At 52.5% G+C, this 10,974-nt stretch overlaps 1 protein-coding gene across 1 annotated transcript in view; it reads left to right on the top strand.

The window, feature by feature from the left end:
- The window catches only part of MRM1 (mitochondrial rRNA methyltransferase 1 homolog (S. cerevisiae)), a gene marked incomplete at its 5' end in the record, with an annotated part of 7,751 nt that extends 1,620 nt beyond the window's left edge, over positions 1 to 6,131 (top strand). The window contains 3 exons of the mRNA XM_008944051.1: positions 1,310 to 1,430; positions 5,828 to 5,947; positions 6,082 to 6,131. Of these exons, the coding sequence (XP_008942299.1) occupies positions 1,310 to 1,430; positions 5,828 to 5,947; positions 6,082 to 6,131 (291 nt within the window). The remainder of the gene's footprint in view (positions 1 to 1,309; positions 1,431 to 5,827; positions 5,948 to 6,081) is intronic.
- Positions 6,132 to 10,974: the final 4,843 nt, after the last annotated feature.

The raw sequence follows: 10,974 nt of genomic DNA, 5'->3' as shown, positions 1-10,974 counted from the left end.
CCTCCGCAGCACCGGCTGCAAGAGGAGAGGGAATGCAGGGGAAAAAACGGGATTGCACCCGAAACAGACACCGGGAGGTGTCCAGCTCTGCAGTGGGGCTGGGGCAGCTGGAGCTGGGCATGGCACTGAAACAAAAGATAGGTAAAAGACATTGGTATTGGATTGAAGCAGCTGGAAGGATCACTTTGTTACTGTAAAACTCGAATTATTAACGTTTTGAGCCGTTTCAGCAGTTCATTGAATGGGACCCAGGTTCCCTGGGCTGCCCCTCTGCAGTGCCTGGCTGCTGGCAACCTGATAGAGTGCAGAGAGTGCCAGTTCCACAGGAGGTGAAGCTGGCAAGAAGCAGCAGCTCTTTCATTGTTCAAGTGCATTTCCAAGCCAGATAATTCAGGCTCTTTTCAATGCAGGAGGGAAGGCTGGTTCCCTGGCTGTGTGAGGCACTGAGTGTCGAGTGCCCTGCCTTCTATAGGAGCTCATTTTTGGCATCCGGGTTTGGAAACGTGGGCTTGTGTCTGGAACCTTGCTGTGGGCTGGTGGTGCCTGAGCCTGCACTGGAGAACTCACCCTGCATTGCTCTGTGGGTCAGCCTGATGCTGATTTCTTTAACACTGCTCTCCTTGGATGCTTTTCTGGCAAAAGCCTCCCTAGAACTGTTGTTTGGGGGAAAAAAAGTGTGTTTTAGTTGCTGATTGCTTGCTTGCTGAACTGGAATAAACACCAGAAGGAAAATGACTTCTTTTTTCTTTCTTTTTTCTTTCTTTTCTCTTTCTTTTCTCTTTCTTTTCTCTTTCTTTTCTCTTTCTTTTCTCTTTCTTTTCTCTTTCTTTTCTCTTTCTTTTCTCTTTCTTTTCTCTTTCTTTTCTCTTTCTTTTCTCTTTCTTTTCTCTTTCTTTTCTCTTTCTTTTCTCTTTCTTTTCTCTTTCTTTTCTCTTTCTTTTCTCTTTCTTTTCTCTTTCTTTTCTCTTTCTTTTCTCTTTCTTTTCTCTTTCTTTTCTCTTTCTTTTCTCTTTCTTTTCTCTTTCTTTTCTCTTTCTTTTCTCTTTCTTTTCTCTTTCTTTTCTCTTTCTTTTCTCTTTCTTTTCTCTTTCTTTTCTCTTTCTTTTCTCTTTCTTTTCTCTTTCTTTTCTCTTTCTTTTCTCTTTCTTTTCTCTTTCGGTTTGTGTACTAGTTGTAAAAATTCAAGGGATGCCAAAAAGCTAGAAAACCCAGAAAACTTTAAAGAATCCCCCAACAGTGTCTTTGGTTGCATATTTTCATTTTAATCTTGAAAAGCAGGTGATTTTTTAACTTTTATTTCCCTTTCTAGGCTAAAGCTGCAGAAGGCTGGGAAGTTTTGGGCACGGTCAGCAAGCATGAGGACGTGGAGAACGTTCCTGTCATCAGCTGCTCAGAGTTTCAGTGGAACAAACCCGTGGTTATAGTAATAGGTATTTCAGTTTGCAGAGCTGGGGGTGTGGTGGAAGAGCTTGTGTGAGGGAATGGTCAGGGTGGAGATCTGGAGGTCTGCTGTGTTACATCACTCGTTGGGCTGGGAAAGAAAAGTTGAGCTACAAGTACTAGAATCATAGAATCATGGGATGTTTTGGGTTGGAAGGGACCTTTAAAGGTCACCTAGTCCAGCCCTCCTGCACTGAGCAGGGACATCCCCAGCTAGAGCAGGTTGCTCAGAGCTCCATCCAGCCTCACCTGGAATGGTTCCAGGGATGGGGCAGCGACCACCTCTCTGGGCAGCCTGGGCCAGGGGCTCCCCACCCTCTGTAAAGAATTTCTTCCTTCTATCTAGTCTAATTCTTCCTCTTTTAGTTTAAAACCATCATTCCTCGTTTGGCCAGAACAGGCCCTGCTCAAAAGGTTGTCCCCAGCTTTCTTGTAGGACCTGGCTGTGAATGAAATGGGGACCCAGAGGAAGAGGGGGAGCCAAGAAGTCCCTGGTAGGGGGTGGGAGAAGAAACCCGTTTGTGCTGATGCCTGGGTGGCAGGTGTCAGTGCCAGGGCAGCCCTGGGTGGTCTGTGTTGTGTCCTGGAGCCCTGCCCCTGGGCTGTCCCTGCTGGGCACCCACAGCCCAAGCAGGAGCCCAGGAGGTGGGTGCTGGCTCGTGCTGTGCCTGGGCTGTGGTGAGCTGGGCCCTGGCTGTGCTGTGTCACTTCTCCTCTTGGAAAACCAGGAGTACATATTGCCTCTGTGGCCAGGCCTGGGGAGAAGCATGAGGAGCTGTGTTTGGGATGGTCTGGAAACAAAGCTGGGCTTTGTGGCAGGGAGAGCACCACAGAGAGCAGGCAGTGGCTGCTTCTGTAGGCCTAGGAGAAGGCAGGAGCTGGTGGGTGCTGCGGTGCCAGGCAGAGGCTCAGGGGTGCCCTGCTCCCAGCCAGAGCTGTGTGAGCTCTGGGTGCTGCTTTCCTGAGCACCCAGCCCAGGTGACTCCTGCAGAGCCCTCTCTTTCTGCCCCTCTTGGTGCAGAGGCTGCTGGCAAAGGATGTCTCCTGGTGGCAGCCTCTGGGCTCGTGCAGCCCCCCAGAAGGTGAAGAGAAGGAGAGTGGTGGCCTGGTGGCAGCTGGAGAGAGGGACTGCCCAGGAGAGCTGCTGCAGGCAGGCTGGTGTGGCTGTGCTGCAGCCCCCACTGCACGGGGGCACCTGGCACAGGAGCTGCCTGGAGCTGTTGCACTTGGCAGCAGTGTCACACTGGCAGTGAGCTGCCCAGGGGCTGCAGTCCTGCCCCTGCTCTGCTTCTCCTGGCACAGAAGACATTCCTTTAATTAAAACGTTTATTGAACTTGAGAAATCCTGACAAGACAACACCACAAATCTGGCACCTCTACAGGCTGTGAGGAGCTGTGTCACAAAGGGGGTGGGGAGGCTGGCAGCACTGCTGGTGGAGCACAGAGGAGTGCATCCCAGAAACAACAGCAGCACCAGGAGAAGGGGAGGGCTGAGAGTGGCAGTGCTGCTGTTACCTTGAGTTATGAGAGGTTTCTCCAGGAAAAAGTCCAAGTATCCTTTTGCCAAGGGAGACTGGAGGCTGATTGGTAGATGCATGAGGAGAGCTCCTGGACCTTGCAGCAGTAATGATTCAACTCTCTGCTGAGCACTAACTCTTGGCTGAAAAGAAAATTGAACATTACACTTGTCTGGTGCTGAGGTGGTTTGAAGAAACATCCTCAGTCTGAATATGCAGCTGCAGCAGGGACCATCTGCAGGGGAGGGAGGTTCCTGGTGTCACCAGAATTGTCTTTAAGGTAAATGTTTGCAGACTTGAATTCACCCTCCTGGCACCTTGGCTGGGAGTGGTTTGGGCAGCCCAGTTTAAGGTGTGCACTGGAGTTGCTGCTGAAGGTGACAGGCAGGCTGCTGCCCTGTGGACACAGGGCCTGGTGTGAGCAGGAGCAGATGGGCAGCAGTTGAGCCACAGGAGCTTCTGGGTAATTTGTTCTTTCATGCTCAGTCTTTAGGTTGGGGTTTGAGGCTCTTCTTGGAGTCTGTGCTTTTCCTGAGTTGCTCATTTTGCTGATTTCTCTGAACTGCCAGCCTGGCTGCTTCTGCCTGGATTTCAACTTAGAATCAAGAGGCTGGAGAAGACCTCTAAGAGCATCACATCCAGCCATCAGCCCAACACCAGCATGACCACTAAACCATGTTCTTTGAACCCCTCCAGGGCTGGGGACTCCAGCACCTCCCTGGGCAGCCTGGGCCAAGGCCTCACCACTCTGCCAGGAGAGAAATTCTCCCTAATATCCAACGGAAACCTCCCCTGGGGCAACTTCAGCCCATTGCCTCTCATCCTACTGCTGGTTCCTTGGGAGAAGAGACCAACCCCAGCTCACTCCAGCCTCCTTTCAGGGAGTTGTAGAGGTCTCCCCTGAGCCTCCTTCTCCAGACTAAATAAACCCAGGTCCCTCAGCTGCTCCTCACAAAGCCATGCTCCTCAGGCCCCTCACCAGCTTCCTTGTCCTTCTCTGGACCTGCTGCAGCACCTCAGTGTCTTTCTTGTCCCATGCACCCAAACCTGAGCCCAGCTCCAGCTCCTCCTGTCTTTGGGGCCCGTCAGCGAGGGCCAGAGTTGAGGGATGGAAGTTGGAGATCTGCAGTGGTGTTATGTTCACCCATGTAAACTAGGATTTAATGTGATTCAGTCAATACTCCCTCGTGTCACACTCTGTGCAAGTCTTTTTGCCCTGAATTTATGATTCCTAATTATTTTAAGGAGCCAGAGCCATAAAAAGCTTTGTAAAAGCTGGAAGCACAGTCGCTGCCTTTATGAGGAATCGTGAGACCCTTCTCAGAGAGGAGGGGATTGCTCCAGGAGCTGGCCTGCCTCTGGCAATAGCAGCTGTCCCAGCTGGAGAGTCCCACAAGAGTGTGCTTTGAGATTCTCAGGAGTAAAACTGTTCTGTGAAAAATAGGATAATTTTTTAAACTCTTTTTTTTCTCAGAGCATCCCCACAGAGCTGCAGTGTGGTGATGAAGAGGCTGGGCCCTGGGAGGCCTGGCTTCCATTCCTCCTGCCACCCAGGCTGCCCCTGTCACCTTGGGTAACTCACCCAGGCCTTGCACTTCCAGCTGAAAAAAAAAGAAGGAAGAAAATAACAGTTAGGGTGGGATTTGAGTGTTCTGAAGGCTCACTTACCCCAGCCAAAGGAGGCTTTTGCCAGCGTGGCTTACGTCACGGGGGAAGGGGATGCAGGATTGCAGAGCATTCTTCTGCTTGCACTGAACACATCTTGCCAGTTAGCTCAGCCCAGCAAACATGAGACTGGGCTTCAGCCTCCAGGCAGTGAGGTGGGAGCAGTGGCACCTTCCAAGCCTGTGTGAGCAGGGGGTGGAGTGCAGCTGGGAGCTGGAGCAGGCCCCAGGGGAGGAGTTGTGTGGCAGTGCAGCCCGGCAGGGAGCTCGTTTGCCTTAGTGAGTCTCCTGTGGCACAGAAAGTCCCTGGAGCACCTGTGTGGGCTGGTCAAGCTGCAGGTGAGCATGTTCCCTCGAGGTGAGCTGAGTGTGGGCCTCAGCCATGCTTGGCACACAGCTGCTGAAGGGGAGCATTGGGCTGTGGGTGTGCTCTGCCTCTGCCAGAGGGTGAGGTCTCTGAGATGAGCTGGCTGCTCTGGCAGCCCTGTAGCTGTCTGTAGCTAAATAATCAATGTGGAGGAATTCTCTGGGGAGCTGAGCAGACTGGGAGGTCTGTGGTCTTCTGCATTTTCCCCTGTCTGCGTGCTGGATTGTTTAAAGCCTCTCCCTTTCCATTTCCCTTTGTGACAGTGTGAGTCAAACAACTCCTAATGACCTGGGATAGATTTCAACTCTGTTTCACCAGTGTATCAGCCCAAACGTATCAGGGCTGTTGGATGGTTTAACAACTAATCAATTGAAGCCTCTGGTTAAACTGTCTGCATTCCTGAGTTGCACCCAGCTGGTGGTGCCGTGGGCTGGGAAGGCTGAACCAGCCCCTGTCAGCAGGGAGGGGGATTTGCTGGAGCACGTTGGGGGCCCTGGGCCCCCCTGCCTGCCCTGTGGCTCTGCCAGCAGCCCGTGGCCACTTGCCCAGGGGCTCTTCACACACAGACTGCAAGGCTCTGTGCCTCAGTGTGCACACAGGTGTGCTGCACAGACACTCCTCAAAACCACGCCAGGGGCTGGGGGGCAGATCTGGGGAGGGAGGGTGGGTGAGGTGCCCGTCTTGCCTCCCGTAGTTCTTGGCTGTTGCTGGGAGCTGCTGCGAGCTCAGAGGTGACGGTGTAGCTGTGACAGAGCATGAGCAAGAACTCTGCCTGGGGCAGGGGAGAAGGGACGTGGCAGCAGCTGGGAGCTGAGCTGAGCAGTGTCCTTTTTCTGCAGGTAGTGAGGGTGATGGGCTTTCCCTGGAGACACAGCTCCTGTGCCACCGGCTGCTGACCATAGCCCCGGGCAGGGCGCTTCACCCCGGCATGGAGTCGCTCAACGTCTCTGTTGCTACAGGTGAGAACAGTTCTGAGCTCAGAGGCATCCTAGTCTGAATTTCTGTAGTTAAAAATCAAACAGCCAAGCCTGTAGAGCAGTTTTCTTGTGGTTTAAAAAAAAAAGTCATTTTTTTTTCTTCTTCTGTCCTGCAGGTATTCTCCTGCACTCCATCTGCAGCCAGAGGCTGAGGCACGGTGGTTGAACCAGTATTTAAGCTGCACGGTGGTCTGTGGCAGGGCTCTGGAGGTGTGGGTATGGAAGTGCTCTCCCCAGGGTCTCCACCATCACCACGGGTTCCAGGGAGAGCCCCAGTGCCCCGTGGTGCCACCAGCACTGAGCTCACACCGGCACGGCCCAGGAGCTGCCGTCAGCAGGGCAGGAAAAACAAGTTCAGAGAGCAGGCAGCCAAACCCTTCTGTGCTGCAGTGACGTGCCCCGTGGTGGCTGGCACTGCTGAGTGTTCTGCACAGGGCACCTTGCCCGTGGCTCCTGCTGGGGACACAGTTTGGGCTGTGGGCGAGAGGCCGCGCAGTGAAATAAAGCCGCTGTACAGGTGGGGTGTGGACTGGAGTCTCCTTTCTGTGTGGCACATCAGTCCAGTGTGGGCAGTGGGACACAACACCTCTCCAGGTGGGGAGGGGAGTCAGGAGCTTGGTTTCTTCTGGGGAAGTTTCCTTTCTGTGATGGGCCTGACCCTACAGGATGCTGAGCTGCCTCAGCACCACCATCCCTACTGATGGCATGGAGGATGGGGTGAGGGTGGCCTCATGTGCAGATATCCCGGTTGAAAACCAGGCTGGCTGAATTATTGAGAACCAAATGAATGTTATCACTTAGCACCTTAATTATTTTATTTAGCTACTGTGGCCCTTTGCATAGGATTCCTCATTAACACTTAATTTACAGTGCCCTTTAGGGATAATTTCAAACAATTCAGCTTAGTCTCCCCCCTCCCCCCTTCCAAATGAACAAGTAAATCACTCAGAGTGACTAATTAGGACTTTTCCTTTGAGCTAAATGAAGTCTGTAAGCCGGTGTGTGGATGTGGAGGTTTTCCAGAGGTGTCCCTGGGAGGGCCTGGCCAGTGCGTGGCTGCAGGGCTGGGGACACCCCAGGAGCCCGGGATGGGGGGACAGGGACAGGCCACGGAGCTCTGGAGGGGTGTGGAGCACTCACTGTGGCTGTGATGGAGAGTCTGGGCCGTGTCTGCCCCTTGGGCATCCCCAGGGGAGAGGACAGACCCCAGGTCCCTCGGGAGGGGTGGCTGTGGTGGCAGCAGGACTGTGCTGCCCGAGTCTGGAGGTGAGCTGGTCACCCAGTGACAGTGCACTGGTGCGTTGCTGGGCCGTTCTGTAGCTCTTGTGTTTTGTGGGGCGAATGTGCCTTTTTTTGGTTGTTTTTTTTTCTTTTTTTGTGGTGCTGAGATAAGGCTGCATGGCAGGGAGGCTGCAGCCCAGCCAGGCTGCTCCCGCAGCAGAGGGGACCCCAGCAGAGGGGGCCCGTGGCTCAGGTTTGCTCGTTTTCCAGAGGGAGGATTCAGCGCTGGGGCAAACGGAGCCCTCCCTTCTGAGCGGCAGGGGTGGGGATAGGGCTGTGCCTTTCTTCCTGACCGGTGGGTAAGTGTACTTATTTCTGCTTCCACAGGAGCTGCAGTTTCTCCTTTTTTCTTAATTTTTTTTTCATTTACCTGAGCAGCACTTTCACAGTGGAGGCACTTCACCAGGAAAGCCAGGCACTGCCAGGCTGTGCTCAGCCCCTCCAGTGAGGAGGCAGGTGAGTGACTATGGAGTAGCTGCTTTACCTCCAGAAGGCTCCCAAAAAGCCTTGAAAGCTCAGTGCCCCAGTGGGGTGGGGCAGATGGAAGCTCCTGGGGAACTTCCCAGTGCAGCTGCTGTGTCCCCAGAGCCCCTTCCTCTGGCACTGGGGTGCAGCCAAGGCTCACCAGGAGCTGCGTGAGGGCTGAGTGTTCAGAGGCAGGAATCTGAGCGTGTAACTAGGGCTGCAGCTCAGTTTTTTTGCTTGAGAGCTGCAATACAGACTTTTGTGAGTGCAGTGAATGCCCCTCAGAGGGCTCTGCCCTTTGCATCCAGCCCCTTTCCTGTGGTGGTCACTTCTGGCCCTGGCTTGTTTCACTCGGGTGCCCCTCTGCTGTCACCCAGCTGCCTTTTGGAGGCATCTACCACAGCCAACGCCTTGTCCTTCAGCCCCAGCTCCATCCTGCTCTGGGCTGAGACCTGTGAGGGGCACAAGGGCCTCTCACACCTTTTGAGATGGAGCTTTGTGCTGCGTGATTTGCCCCTGATCTAATAAATGTGATCCATTAATTGCATCATTGCCTGCTTCTCCAGTTAATTTCCTGGATATTTTTAAATGTTAAAAATGTAGATTTTATAGTGTTTCATTATTTTTAGCCTTAAGCTTGACTGTAATCATCCCTGTAATGTAACTGTAAAAAAAAAATCCCAGCTTTATATCATAAAGGAGGACATTAATTGTCATTTCTTGTGTACATCACCAAGATCAAAACTTGCTTCCTGATTGCTTCTGTTTGTACATACAGTCTCTTTGATATTTAGATATGAATAAAGTGGGTGTGCGTAATTTGAAAGTCAATTCTTCCCTCCCTGCTGCTTGTCGTGGATTACTTTCAGAGGCTTATTTACCAAATTGATTTTAAAATTTAGTAATTGTGCTTCACAAAATGATTTCTCAATAATCAAAAGTATCTCTGAGCGCAGCAGCAAAATATTTGTCTTCCTTCGTTCAGCAGACACTCCACGCCCTGGCCTCTTTACCCTTGGATTTGCCAACAGAAATCTTTCTGTCCCACAGCCCCAGCCCCAGGGAGAGCTGGCTGGGAGAGGAGCTCAGCTCACACCCCAGCCTGCAGTTTCGGGCACAGATTATCAACAGGGCCAAAAAAATCCCGCTCCATCCAACCCATCCCTGGGTCCTGGTGAGGATTCCCGAGGCTGGAAGGGCTTTGGGACAGAGAGCCCCTCCTGTGTCCCTGCAGAGCTCGTGGGGTGAAGGGCAGCGGGTGGGTGCTGCGGGGCCGGGGGGGGAGCAGCGGGTGCCGGAGACGCGGCGCTGGGGGAACCCGCAGCCCCCGTCCCGCTTTGTCAATGTAATCAACCTTGAGGTCTCGTTACTTCCACAGGTGCAATTAACATCACCATCTGCTAATCCGTGATTAACGATGTTTATAAATATGCTACAACACGTTAAAATTCGCCGGCACTCTGGTTTTTGCCCGTTCCCCCTCTCCCCGGCAGGGCTGCGTTGCGGGAGGGCTCTCCCGGCGGAGGGCTCCCCGCTAACCACAGCCAGTTTGTTTTCATTATTTAAAAGTGCTGTTAAACTCCAAAGCAGCTGTAGGAATGACAAGTTCAAATCAGAAGGTCAGTGCCGCTAAATGGGATTTAATTGCACGAGGGCTGAGGTACAAACTGATGAATCTGAATAATAAAACTTTGTGGGGAGCGACATATGGCGCGGTTTAAAGTAAATTTTTATTGATCGTCCCGCAACTGACGTGTTAATGGGATGGCAGCTTTTGCTTTGGGTTTGATATTGATGTGGAGCTTTAATGATGTCACATAGGAATATTGTGGAGGGGTTTATAATTTAAAATTTAAAAAAAGAGTGTTTTCTATTAACTGCCTTTTTTTCCTTAAAGCAGGGAGGAATACTTTGTGTTGCTACTGTATGTCCTCCAGATCTAGGTGACGTGTAATTGCTCAGTAATTGGTAGAACCATGTAAGAGCCATGGTATTTGCCAGCAAACCCTCCTAAGTTACCATGAAATTGAAGTGTGATATTTATTCTCTACAAAACTTGCTATGCAAATATCCCATCTGATCAGGTCTGGCCACCACGGGGGTGTCACCAACGTGGGACACCTGCCTGGCTCAGTACCATCCTAAGGAGCAGAGAGGGGCTCTGACTGGGAGGTCAAGGGGGTGTTTTGCTTCAAGGGAAGATGCTTCAACCTCCCTTGGGTTATTGAAGGTATTTCAAAGCCCAACTCAAAATGGTTTGAAGGTAGCTGAAGAAGTTCTCCTGTTTTTGATAGGTCTGAGAATAGTGATTGCATTTAATGCTGGGTTTTGAAGCCCCTGGAGGCAAAGCATTTGTGGGTACTCTGGGGTCACATCCTGGGGTCCCCTATTTTAGCCTCTTGTTAAGCAGCATGTCCAAAACTGTGCCCATCTTGGGGTTTTTCATGATTGACCCATGACTCTGGTTCCGAGACCTCCATCCCCGTGGGCGGGCGTGGAGGAGCCTCGGCTTTGGGCTTTCCCTCTGAGGGAAGTTTTCTGCCTCCCCCGTGTGACCCAGGGGGTGTGTTCAGCCAGGGCTCCTCATCGCCTGCTGCACAGCTTTAACCACCAGCAGCAGTAATTGCCTCGCTTCTGATCAATAGTTTTATAAGCTTAAAAAATGTAACAATACGCTGTGAACTGATGCAAAATTAAACCTGCCAATTTATGGTGTTTTGTTTTCCTCTGGCCTGTTTTAGAAGCTGCAGAGTCAGCAGCGTTGCCCCTGCGCTTGGGAAGCATCCAAGCATCACATCCTGCACATCCCACGGGTCCGGCCCCGGCTCTGCTGGGTCCCTGTCACAGCCACTGCCCCGGGACAGGAGCTGCGGTGCCTGCAGCTGCCTCTGAACAGCCTTTCCTAGCGCCTTCTGAAGCTGCTTTTGACAGGTTTGTACAGCAGAGGGTGAGGCCGCCCAACCCTGGGGGCCCGGGCTCCTGGCAGGGTGTTACCGAAGTGTCTGAGCACCCAGCTGCCCCCCGGGCAGTGGGCAGAGGGGACACGGCCCCGGGCAGCAGCTCGGGGTGCCCAGCGCTGCCATGGGCTCGGGGGGCCTCGGGCCAAAGCCTCCACGCCTACAGAAATCGTTAGTGCTACTCTGATGTTTAATTAATTCCGGGAGCAACCGCTGCCTGCTTCTGCAGGAGGCAGTGAATAGTGAAATGATGCTTTCCCCCCTCTCTTTCCATCGCCCAAAGCCGCAGTTGCTTTTCCTGTTTTG

The sequence above is a fragment of the Merops nubicus genome, unplaced genomic scaffold (assembly GCF_000691845.1).
Source record: "Merops nubicus isolate BGI_N331 unplaced genomic scaffold, ASM69184v1 scaffold34437, whole genome shotgun sequence".
NCBI classification, from domain to species: Eukaryota; Metazoa; Chordata; class Aves; order Coraciiformes; family Meropidae; genus Merops; species Merops nubicus.
Note: the sequence above shows the minus strand (reverse complement) of the source record. Positions and strands in the feature narration are given on the sequence as shown.